Source organism: Mirounga angustirostris, unplaced genomic scaffold (genome assembly GCF_029215605.1).
Source record: "Mirounga angustirostris isolate CCGP_5_RB_7025 unplaced genomic scaffold, mMirAng1.0.hap1 SCAF_13, whole genome shotgun sequence".
NCBI classification, from domain to species: Eukaryota; Metazoa; Chordata; class Mammalia; order Carnivora; family Phocidae; genus Mirounga; species Mirounga angustirostris.
In genome coordinates this window covers 29,675,348-29,688,435 of record NW_026991721.1, presented here as the reverse complement: position 1 = coordinate 29,688,435, position 13,088 = coordinate 29,675,348, and the positions used below count along the sequence as shown (strand labels likewise).

General features: G+C 37.7%; 1 protein-coding gene across 1 annotated transcript; it reads left to right on the top strand.

The window, feature by feature from the left end:
* The first annotated feature begins 1,331 nt into the window (after window positions 1–1,331).
* LOC123842682 (endogenous retrovirus group K member 113 Env polyprotein) lies at window positions 1,332–4,005 on the top strand. The gene is made up of 2 exons (XM_064576621.1): window positions 1,332–2,871; window positions 3,965–4,005. The coding sequence occupies exons 1-2, from the start codon at window positions 1,332–1,334 to the stop codon at window positions 4,003–4,005; spliced, it is 1,581 nt and encodes a 526-aa protein (XP_064432691.1).
* Window positions 4,006–13,088: the final 9,083 nt, after the last annotated feature.

Below are 13,088 nucleotides of genomic sequence, written 5' to 3'. Positions count from 1 at the left end.
TTCACTTGCTGTCTATGGTATTACTGTCGCTTCTAATGATATTGAGCTGTGTTTGAAGGTTTTTCAGCAGGTTATGGCTATGGCGGAAGAGTCTAAGAAACCCTCTAGGAAGCCCTCTGCTCCGCCTTTGCCGTCTGTACCAGCTCTTTCTTCTAAAAATCCTTTCCTTTCTGCTGCTTTAGCTGAGCTTGATGCGCTAGAGGATAACGATGATGAGGCTGGCGCAGCTAATTCTGTCTTTGCTTTTCCTGTTATTAGGCCTCCCCCGGTCCAGGGAGTGGCACAAGCACCATATTATGAAGGAATAGGTATAGAAGATATTGGTCGCTTGAAAAAGGCAGTGTCTTTATATGGACCACAATCACATTATGTTAAGGAGCTAGTTAATGGTCTAGCTCGACATTATAACAATTTTTCTCCTGAGGACTGGAGGGTCCTCTGTCGGGCTCTTTTAAAGGAGCCTGAGTATCTGCAGTGGCAGATGTGGTTTTCTGAACTTTGTATGTATGTACATGTGGTAATAGATACATATTCTCAATTTATATGGGCCACAGCACAAAGTGGTGAAACCACACAGCATGTCATCTTCCATCTTCTAGAAACTTTTGCTGTGATGGGTTTACCATCTATTATTAAAACAGATAATGGACCTGCATATAGCAGTAAAAAATTTCAAACTTTCTGTAAACAATATGGTATAATGCACAAAACAGGCATTGAGTATAATCCTCAAGGGCAAGCTATTGTAGAACGTGCACATAATACCTTAAAGTTACAAATTAAAAAATTAAAAAGGAGGAAAAAGGATCATATCTTAGCATTCACTCAATCAAATGCACATTCCATTTTGCAACAAGCTCTGTTCACATTAAATTTCTTGAATCTTCCGCAGGGAGATATCCTCTCCCGTGCAGAGAAACAGTTCATAGAGGGAGAGGTCGCTCCCCCTCCATTAAATGAACATATATGGCTTAAACCGACTGCAGATGCAGAATGGCAACCGGGGCTATTGCTTTGCAGAGGGAAGGGTTATGCTTATGTCTCCACAGAGGATGGACGGACCTGTTCCTGGCTCCCCGCACGATGGATCCGGTCGAGGGCCAATTCGAACGGCACCGTATCCCACCAGATGACAGATGGGGAATCCAGACCAAGATGAACTTCCGTTACAGGCCATAGCACATCTGAATTTGGGGGGACGACGTCGCCGTCGGCAGATATTTGCTACTGCTTTGCCGACTTGGGGGCAAATTAAAAAGCTTAGTGGGGAGGGGCAAAAAATCCTGCAGCGGACAGGGAAGGCTTGTACACCTGAAAATTTATTTTTGGCTATGTGTGCCTTGCTTACTGTATTATCCTCTGCCGAGGCGACAAATGTAAGCTATTGGGCCTATATACCTAATCCACCTATGATGGAACCTGCACCTTGGGGAAGTGCAGATATTCCTGTCTATACCTCCCCTGTAATACTTTCGCCTCCTTGGAAGAATCTTACTTATCTTAATCAGGATGATGGCACCTCATTTAATTTTTCATACAAAGGGGATGGTCCTTACATTTGTCTGGGCCCATCACCGTGTGCCGAGATGGATTGGCAGAACTGGATCCTGCCGGGGAATAAGTCTAATGGATCCCGAACTCATTTACAAAGAGTTGAAGCATGGTCTCTTAACATGACATGGGGAAATGTTACATTTGCTGAATTCCCCTCATTTCCTGCCTGTCCTGATTTCACTTATATCGGACTGGCCTATGAACCATTTGTGTGGCAGGAATGTATTGGAAAATTCGTGAAATTTTATAAGAATTTACTTATGTGGGGACCATATGGTCAATTTCTTCGGAATTGTTCCGAATGGAATAAGACATGTTGTGATTTGTCCTTATCCTACAGGATGCCACCACGGAACAAATGGAATGAATCAATGGTGAATCATCAGTTGATGGCCTGGGGAGATGGCGGCATCGCAGACCCTCGTATAGCACATCAGAAATTTCCTGACCATATCCAAACGCACTTATGGAAGATTGCAGCTGTGCTTAAGACTGTTAGACTTTACGAGGGAACCTTTTCTGGCACCGTGAATTCTGCATCAACTTATAAATTCACCTCATTTAAAGAGATAAATGTAACTGCATGCGTACCTTTACCATATCTATTTCTGATAGGGAATTTTAGCTTTGATAACGGTATTAACTGTACCAATTGTCGACTATATTCTTGCATTAATAGCTCTATAGAATTTGACTCCGAATATTCTCTTATGATTTTACAACAACGTTCTCATATTTGGCTTCCGGTAGATCTAGAACGACCATGGGCTCAAAATCCTGTAGATGTCTTAGTATTGGAGTTTTTTAAAAGGGTACTAAAGCGCACCAAACGTTTTCTCGGTATTGTTGTGGCAGTCATTTTAATTTTAATCGCAGTTACTACTATAGCTACGGTATCAGGCATAGCTTTACATACATCTTTGCAAACTAAGCATTTTGTAGAAGACTGGCACCATAACTCTCGGGATCTTTGGCTTTCACAAACCATGATCGATACTCGCTTACAAACACAAATAGATGTCCTCAGACAGACGGTGAGCTGGTTAGGGAAAAAGGTTTTGACACTAGAAAGGCAAGTTTGGCTGCGTTGCGATTGGAATTCCACAACTTTTTGTGTTACCAATTTAAAATACAATGAGTCGCAGCACGAGTGGAGCATCATCCAAAGTTATTTAGAAGGTAATTCCTCAGCTACTGACATGATCAATAACCTACACACGAACATTCAGGAGGTATTTGGCAGACCATTTGAGACTGAAGATGCCGCTACGTTGGCCAATTTACTTCTTAAGCAACTTAAGGGACTAGATCCAAAAGGTATTATTCAGAGTTTGGGGCATACTGCTGGAGGAATGGGATTTGTATTGTTGATTGTTATCTTATGCTTTATGCTGTTGCATTTTTGCTATCTAAAGCCTTCCCAGAATTCTATGGCCATCCTTTGGAGGGCACTTTTATTAAAACAAAAGAAAAAAGAGGGAATTGAGATGGTGTAGGCTTGTAGGCCCCTTGCAGGCCAGGGTCATTTGAGGACTGCACTGAGGTTAAGGATGGCCAGGCAGGCCTAGGCCAGGAGGAGAAAATGTTCTCTTCCCCTTACCTCATGTTGCAAGGCCTAAATGCCTGGATCAGCAGGAAGTGGCTCTTGCCTAGCTTAAAGTGTATCTCTCTAAACAGAAGTGTTCTTTCTAAAGACAAAGAACATGTTGTCTCCAAAGGAAGGATGGCTAAGAGAATTCTTTATTCTGCAAGGATAAGCAGGATGTATTTTGTTCTTATTGCATTTCGTGTATATTTCACTTCACAGATGTTGGCTTGATACATTGTTATGTTTATCTGATCTCTGCGAGTATATAGCTACGTGAGAAATAAACGGCAGTATGCAGTTGCAAGTGCTGCCTTTGCTCTGCATCCCCTGTGTCCTGGTGATTTCGTAGACCCTTACCCAGGGACCCCAACGCACTAGACGTTGACAACATTGAAAGTGTAAATTGCTCTGGGCAGGAATGTTTATCCTTCCAATCCATGAACATGGAATGTTTCTTAAATTCCACATATCAGTTAAATCATATGATATTTGTCTTTCTTTGACTTATTTCACTTAGCACTATACCCTCTAGACGTATCCATTTTGTTGTAAATGGTAAGATTTCATTTTTATGACTAAATAATATTCCTGTGTGTGTGTGTGTGTGTGTACAACTTCTTTATCCATTCATCAGTCGATGGATACTTGGTCTGCTTCCATAATTTGACTATTGTATATAATGCTCCAATAAATATAGGGGTGCATATATCCTTTTGAATTAGTGTTTTTGTATTTTTAGGGTAAATATTCAGTAGTGCAATTTCTGGTTTATAGGGTATTTCTATTTTTAAGTTTTTAAGGAATCTCCATTCTCTTTTCCAGAGTGGCTGTACCCACTTTGCTTTCATACCGACAGTGCATGAGGGTTCCTTTTTCTCCAAATCCCTGCTAACATTTGTCATTTCTTGTGTTCTTGATTTTAGCAATTCTGACAGGTGTGAAATGATATCATTGTGGTTTTGATTTACATTTCCGTGGTGATGAATGATGTTGAACATCTTTTCATGTGTCTGTTGGCCATCTGTTTGTCTTCTTTGGAGAAATGTCTATTCATATCTTCTGCCCGTTTTTAATTGAATTATTTGTTTTTGGTGTTGAGCTGTATAAGTTCTTTATAAATTTTGGATACTGATCCTTTATCAGATATGTCATTGCAATATCTTCTCCCATTCAGTAGTTTTGTTGATGGTTTCCTTTGGTGTGCAAAAGCCTTTTATTTTGATGTAGTCCCAAAAGTTTATTTTTCCTTTTGTTTCCCTTCCCTCAGGAGACATATCTAGAAAAAAATTGTTATGGCCAGTGTCAGAGAGATTATTGCCTGTGGTATCTTCCAGGATTTTTATGGTTTCAAGACTCGCATTTAGGTTTTTAATCCATTTTGAGTTTATTTGTGTATATGGTGTACGAAAGTGGTCCAGTTTCATTCTTTACATGTAGCTGTCCAGTTTTCCCAACACCACTTTTTGAAGAGACGGTCGTTTTCCCATGCATATTCTGGCCTCTTTTGTTAAGATTAATTGACTGTATCATCATTTATTTATGAGCTCTCTAGTCTGTTCTATTGATTTATGTGTCTATTTTTATGTCAGTACCATAATATCTGATTACTGCAGATCCATAGTTGATCTTGAAATCTGGGATTGTGATACCCCCATTTTTATTCTTCTTTCAAGATTGCTTTGGCTATTTAGGGTCTTGTGGTTCCATACAAATTTTAAGATTATTTCTTTCTAGTTCTGTGATAAATGTTTGTTGGTATTTTGATAGGGATTGCATTAAATCTGTAGATTACTTTGGGTAGTATGGACATTTTAACAATATTTTTTCTTCCAACTCATAAGCATGGAATATCTCTCCATTTTGTTTGTGTCATCTTCAATTTCTTTTATCAGTGTTTTATAGGTTTCAGAGTAACAAGTCTTTCACCTCCTTGGTTAAGTTTATCCCTAGTTATATTACTCTTTTTGGTGCAATTGTAAATGGGATCATTTTCTTAATTTTTTTCTTTTTGCTACATTATTAATGTATAGAAATGAAACAAATTGCTGTTTGTTTTTGTGTCCTGCCACCCTACCTAATTCATTCATCAGTTCTAGTAGTTTTTTTGGTGGAGGCATTAGATTTTCTTTATTTAGTATCATGCCATCTGCAAATAGTGAAAGTTTTACTTCTTTCTTACTGATTTGGATGCCATTTATTGATTGATTGATTATTGATTGTCTGATTGCTGTGGCTAGGACTTCTAGTACTATGTTGAATAATTATGGTGAGAGTGGACATCCTTGTCATTGATGACCTTAGGGGAAAAGCTCTTAGTTGTTATGATGTTAGTTGTGGGTTTTTCAGATAAGGCCTTATGAAGTTAGGTATGTTCCCTCTAATATTTTGTTGACAATTTTTGCATCTGTGCTCATTGGAGATACTGGCCTGTAATAGTTCTTTTTTTTCTCTCTCTCTCTTTTTTTTATTATGTTATGTTAATCACCATACATGACATCATTAGTTTTTGATGTAGTCTTCCATGATTCATTATTTGCGTATAACACCCAGTGCTCCATGCAGAATGTGTAGTTCACTTTTTTTAAAGATTTTATTTATTTGAGAGAGAGAATGAAAGCGAGAGAGAGCATGAGAAGGGGGAGGGTCAGAGGGAGAAGCAGGTTCCCCTGCAGAGCAGAGAGACCGATGCGGGACTCGATCCTAGGACTCCAGTATCATGACCTGAGCCAAAGGCAGTTGCTCAACCAACTGAGCCACCCAGGCACCCCAGTAGTTCACTTTTTAGGTAGTGTCTTTATCTGGTTTTAGTATCAGGATAATGCTGGACTACTAGAGTGAATTTGGAAGCTTTTCTTACACTATTTTTTGGAATAGTTTGAGAAGAATAGTTTGAGAAGAATTAAATATTTGGTAGAATTTACCTGTGAAGCCATCTGGTCCTGGACTTTTGTTTTTGGGGAATTGTTTGATTACTGATGCAATTTCATTGCTGATAATTGATCTGTTCAAATTTTCTTCCTGGTTAAATATTGGAGGTTATATGTTTCTAGGAATTTTCTATTTCTTCTAGGTTCAATCTGTTGGCATATAATTTTTCATAATATTCTCTTATTCTTTGTATTTCTGTGGTGTTTGTTATTTCTCTTCATTTCTGATTTTTAGTCTTGTTGTTGAGCCTAGCTAAAGGTTTATCAGTTTTGTTGATCTTCTCAACCAGTTTTCATTGATCTGTTTTATTGATTTTGTTTGTTTGTGTTTCATTTATTTCTGTTCTGATCTTTATTATTTCCTTCCTTCTGGTTGTGGGTTTTGTTTTTCTTAGCTCCTTTCAGTGCAAGTTTAAGTTGTTTATTTGATATTTTTCTTCTTGAGGTAGGCCTGTATTGCTATAAACTTCTGTCTTAGAACAGCTTTTATTTCATCCCTAAGATTTGGGGACCATTGTGTTTTCATTTTTATTTGTCTCCATGTATTTTTTATTCTCTCTTCAATTTCTTGGTTGACTCTTTCATTGTTTAGTAGAATCTTATTTAACCTCCAGGTATTTGTGTTCTTCCCAGACTTTTTCTTTTGGTTGATTTCTAGTTTCATAATATTAAGGTCAGGAAAGAGGCATGGTACGACTTCAGTCTTTTTATATTTGTTGAGACTTGTTTTGTGGTCTAAGATGATCTACTCTGAAGAATGTTCTATGTGCACTTGAATGTGTGTCCTGCTCTTTTAGGATGGAATGTTCTGTATCTACCTGCTAGATCCATCTGGTCCAATGTGTCACTCAAAGATACTGTTTCCTTGTTGATTTTCTGTTTAAGGATCTATGCATTGATGTAATAGGAGTGTTAAAGTCCCCTACTATCATGGCATTACTATTGATTTTATGTTTTTAATATATGCTTTATGTTTTGGGTGCTCCCATGTTGGGTGCACAAATATTTACAATTACTATATCTTTTTTTTTTTTCTTTAGGATCGTGAAGTGTCTTTCTTTGTCTCTTATTACAGCCTGTGTTCTAAAGTCCATTTTGTCCAATGTAAATACTGCTACCCCAGCTTTCTGTTTACTTCCATTTGTATGACAAATTCTCCATCCCTTCATTTTTAATATGTATGTGTCTTTAGGTCTGATATATGTCTCTTGTAGGCAGCATATAGGTGGGTCTTGTTTTTTTTTTTTTTTTTTTTTTTTTTTTTTTTTAATTTTATTATGTTATGTTAGTCACCATACAGTACATCATTAGTTTTTGATGTGTTGATCCACAATCTACTGTTTTCGTATAACACCCAGTGCTCCATGCAGTACGTGCCCTCCTTAATACCCATCGCTGGGCTAACCAATCCCCCCTCCCTCTCCCCTCTAAAACCCTGTTTGTTTCTCAGAGTCCATAGTCTCTCATGGTTCATCTCTCCCTCCAATTCCCCCCCCCTTCATTTTTCCCTTCCTTCTCCTAATGTTGTCCATGCTATTCCTTACGTTCCACAAACAAGTGAAACCATATGATAATTGACTTTCTCTGCTTGACTTATTTCACTTAGCATAATCTCCTCCAGTCCCATCCATGTTGATGTAAAAGTTGGGTATTCATCCTTTCTGATAGCTGAGCAATATTCCATTGTATATATGGACCACATCTTCTTTATCCATTCATCTGTTGAAGGGCATCTCCGCTCTTTCCACAGTTTGGCTATTGTGGACATCACTGCTATGAACATTGAGGTGCATATGGCCCTTCTTTTCACTACATCTGTGTCTTTGGGGTAAATACCCAGTAGTGCAATTGCTGAGTCATAGGGTAGCTCTATTTTTAAATTTTTGAGGAACCTCCACACTGTTTTCCAAAGTGGCTGTACTAACTTGCATTCCCACCAACAGTGTAAGAGGGTTCCCCTTTCTCCACAACCTCTCCAACATTTGTTGTTTCTTTCCCTGTCCATTTTTGCCATTCTAACTGGTGTAAGGTGGTATCTCAATGTGGTTTTGATTTGGATTTCCCTGATGGCTAATGATGATGACCATTTTTTCATGTGTCTGTTAGCCATTTGTATGTCTATAGAGAAGTGTATTTTCATATCTTCTGCCCATTTTTTGACTTGATTATTTGGTTTTTGGGTGTTGAGTTTGAGAAGTTCTTTATAGATTTTGGATACCAGCCCTTTATCTGTAGTGTCATTTGCAAATATCTTCTCCCATTCTGTGGGTTGCCTCTTTGTTTTGTTGACTGGTTCCTTTGCTGTGAAGAAGATTTTATCTTGATGAAGTCCTAAAACTTCATTTTTGCTTTTGTTTCACTAGCTTTTGGAGATGTATCTTGGAAGAAGTTGCTGTGGCCGATGTCAAAGAGATTACTGCCTATGTTCTCCTCTAGGATTTTGATGGATTCCTGTCTCACATTGAGGTCTTTCATCCATTTTGGTCTTATTTTTTTATCCATTCTGTTACCCCATGTCTTTTGATTAGAACATTTAGTCCGTTTATATCCAAAGTAATTATCGATAGGTATTCTTATTGCCATTTTCTTGTTTTACGGTTGTTTTTATAGTTCTTCTCTGTTCCTTTCTTCTCTTGTTCTCTACTGTCACAGTTTACAGGCCTTCTTCAGTGATATCCATGGATTTGTTTTCTTTATTCTTTAGTGATATCCATGGATTTATTTTCTTTATTTTTTGCATATCTATTATCAGTTTTTTTACTTTGGGTTACCATTAGACTTCTATATAACATCTGGTTCATATCAGTCTATATTAAGTTGATAGTCATTTAAGTTTGAACCCATTTTAAAGGCACTAAATTTTCCTCTTCCTCTTACATATTAGGTATATGGTGTCATCCTTTGTATCTTTTTATTTTGTGAATCCCTGCACTGATTTTTATAGATATATTTAATTTTACTACTTTTTTTTGCTTCTTACTTTTCTTACTCCTGCTTATGGTATCTCTTTCCACTCAGTCTCCTTTTTTTCTTCTACAGCTGGTTTAGTGTATCATAAATTCCTTTTACTTCTGTTTTTCTGGAAAACTCTTTATATCTCCTTGTATTCTGAATGATGGCCTTGATGAATAGAGTATTATTGGTCGTGGATCGTTTTTTTCTTTAAGCATTTTGAATATATCATGCCGCTCTCTTCTGGCCTGCAAAGTTTGTGCTGAAAAATTAGCTAATACCTTTATGGGGTTTCCCTTATATTTAACCTAAAATTCTTTCTTATTGCTACATATTGCCATTTTAATTACAACATATCTCAGTGTAGACCTCCTTGGGTTGATTTTGTTTTGGGTTCTCTATACCTCCTAAATCTGGTTTTCTGTTTTCTTCCCCAGATTTGGGAAGTTTTCAGCTTTTTTTTTTTTCCAGATAAATTTTCTGCCCCCTTTTCTCTCTCCTTTTGAGATCCCTGTAATGAGAATGTTATTATGCTTGTTGGTGTTACTCAGTTCCCTTAGTCTGTTTTCATTTTTTATTTTTTTCCCTCCTGTTCAACTTGATTACTCTGTCCTCTAGGTGGCTGATCCATTCTTCTTCTTCCACTAATCCAGTATTTATTCTCTTTAGTGCATTTTTAGCTTTAGTTATTGAGTTCTTCATCTCTGAGTGGTTCTTTTTATATTTTATATCTCTTTGTTTAAGGGTCTCACTGAGATCCTCCACTTTTTTTTTTTCTCAAATGCAGTGAGTATCTTTATGGCCATTACTTTAAATTTGTTATTAGTCATATTACTTACCTCCATTTTGTTTAGCTCCCTTGCTGTGATTTTGTCCTGTTCTTTCATTTGGGACATATTCCTCTGTCTTCTGATTTGATCTGTCTGTTTCTGTGTGTTGAGAATCATCTACATTTCCAGCTCTTGAGAGTAGTGGCCTATGCAGAGAAGGCTCTGTAGTGACCTGCAGTACAATGTCTCTTATTTACCAGAAACCGGTGCTTCAGGGGTGTCTCCTATGTGTGTTGCATGTACCCTATGGCTATGGCTGACCCACTTTTTACCTTCAGTCCAGTCATCTGCAAGGGCTCTCTTTGCCCTTATGGATGGGGTTTGATCCTTATGTTGTTAGTGAGCTAGTTCAGGGCCATGTTTGCCAGAGATCAGTAACACCAAATGCAGGGTGATTTCCCTGTGTTGTCCCCTGAGAAGCTTTTGTTTATGGGTAGGGCCTATAGTCAGAACAGATGTCTGCCCCCAGTCCACTGCTGAGGCTGCAGTTGGACTGGTGTGTGTTACTGTCTTTTTCTCTCCACAGGGTGGGAGTAATTTTGGAGTGGTGCTGCCCCTGCTGGGCCTTCTTGCATACTGCCAGGCTTGTGACACCACTTTGGGTGGGCTTGGCTAGAGGCAAATCAAGGCAGCAGGTCTACAGGAGAATTTGTGGTGGGGCATGGGGTTTTAGCAAGATTTGTGCAGATCTGCTGAGGGAGGGCACCTACAAGGGTCTGGGAAAATTCCTGCCAGGCTGCAGGTTGGAGGGAGTGGATCCATAGAAGCACACAGGCTGGGGTGTGTTGTTAGCAAGTGAGGTGGAGAGTGTTACACTTTGCTGGTTCCTGCAAGTGAGGGATATCTATGCTGAGGGGCAGAGAATGGATGGTACCTGCCAGCTCTTTTGTTCTTGGAGAAGTCTGTCAAAGATCCCTGCTCCTCCAGCATATGCTCCAAGATTAGTAAATGAATCTCACTGTATATCCCAGGCATTTTTCAAACTGCTGCATCTCTGCTGTATCTTAGTGGGGCTGTTTGTTTTGTGTTATCTCCTGGCTCTCCCAGAGCTAAGCCTGCTGATTTTTAAATTTCCAGGTGTTAAGCCCCATTGATTATTAGTCCCCTCTGGTTTTCAAAGCCAAGTGATATGGGGATGTGTCTTCTCCATCCTGGTCCCCTGCTTCTGGGGTGCCTGGCATGCACATCTCCTCTCCCCTCTCTGCACCCACACATTCCTCCTCCCTGTTGCAGTTTCCTTAGGTTCAGATTTGTTTTCTGCCCTTCCTACCCTCTTCAATATGGCCTCTTCTCCACATTTATCTGTGGAGAGTCTGTTCTGTCAGTCTTTGGGTGGTTTTTTGGGTTACTTACACTGATGTGGGTATTAACTAGTTGTATCTATGGGCCAACATGAGTTTAAGATCAGATATATATATTTTTTTAAGTCTTGCTGAGTTCAACTGTGTTTGGCATTTTACGTTTTATTTGTAGGTGATTAAATCAAATCAGTATTACCAAACATCTTAGTTAATGAAATTAATATTATTACTCTATGAATAATATTAATTCAGTAGCCAGATATAATGCCACATATATCACATGCTCATGAATTAATGTTTTAATAAATGAGGACTTGCATTGTAAACAGTATTCAGATTTTTAGATAAGAACATGGAGATGGGTAGATTTCTTATGTCAACTATTTTAAGGACTTGTGTGTCATACTCAAATTTTCCTAAAATTCACAAATTAGGGGGTATTAATAATCTTTATTGTAAACTGAGTCCAGGTTTGGTATGAGTAAAAATGTATAATAATTCATTCATTCATTTATTTATTCATCTCAATGTGTACTTTATACTGTAGCCAAGAATATATTTTATTCTGGGCAGTGTTTAATACTTCTGGAATCCTGCATTGGTGTCCTGCTCAAATGCAGTTGTCCAATTCCAACAGGATCAGTTTCACAGCATGGGTCAAATAAGCTCCCAGCTGCATAATATAATGGTATATTTGAAAGTCATTTTATTAAAAACAAAACAAAATGTGTTCAAATAAAGCAGAAGCAATTCCTTGTATACCCCTAGGATTTATAAAGAATCAACTGCAGGCTATGTTACTGCTTTATATATGTATTTTGATAACTTTATAAATATAATTGTATGGTAAAAAGCTGTGTAGTCAAATGATCAATCAGATTAAGTCAGAATTAAATTCTTAAGTAATAATGCACAAGAGTGGTGGCATTTGGGGAATAGTGAAGGAGGCAGATGTGAACAACAACAACAAAAACTTAAGACACATAATTCTAATAAAGCTGTTTGGAGAGAAAGCTGTATACACCTGCACACACTTGACAGATATTCAGAAAAAAATATATTTGTGATCCAGAACATCTAGGTTTTATAAGATGAATTGAGAGACATATAGATTTGTAAGTATAGTGCTTTGCTTTTTTTTTTTTTAATTGAAAAAGAAGACTAAATATTTTTCTTATAGTTATACCATTTTAAATCACAAGACTGGCTCTCCACCATTATAATTACCATGTTTTCATGTTATCCCGCTTTACTTTTTATCCCTAAGAGTTGCTCCACATCTGAATGTAACAGCTCAGACTAAGGCTTTGGAAACTTCCCACAGAAACAATATCGTCTATTCCCATCCTCCTTGGCTAATATGACAGGTTTATTCCTCACTACATCCACTATTATTTTTCAGTTCTCATTATTATACCTTTAATTCTATCTTACCCATTTATTTCTAGTTCTTTACAATTTCTCTTCCCAGTTACAAACTATCATCTTCCTTTTATTATGATTTTTCCCCTCATCATCTTCTATTATCTCTTATTTTAGTACTTGGCTTTCCCTCTTTGATGTCTTTTAGTTTGAACTTCAGGTAATTTGACCCTTTTTGTTATTTCTTTGACTTATCATAGATCTATTATCTATTCTTTTTTTTCCATCTTTCATCTTTTTTCTATATATTGAAATTCATACAATTGTATGGTTTACCTGCAGTGGGCAGGGTGATGAGCTGTGGAGAGCTGTCAGAAGGTGAACAAACAGGCTTTTATGATAAAAGGTAGAAGTAGAGCACACATGAGGGGGAAAAAAAAAAACATCTATTATAGGATTTAGAGAATTGAATGTGCCTGACATGATTCCAAAAAAAGGAGAAAAAAAATACATTGAGTAGGTGATGACATCATGACATTGTGTTTCCCAAGAGGAAAGCACTATTTATCTCATC

Bases quoted from the DNA above. Each gene is read 5' to 3' on its own strand.
- LOC123842682 (XM_064576621.1), top strand. From the start codon at position 1,332: ATGTGTGCCTTGCTTACTGTATTATCCTCTGCCGAGGCGACAAATGTA. The intron at 2,872-3,964 runs GTATTATTCAGA...TCTCTTTTCCAG, and splicing joins TAAGGGACTAGATCCAAAAG to AGTGGCTGTACCCACTTTGC.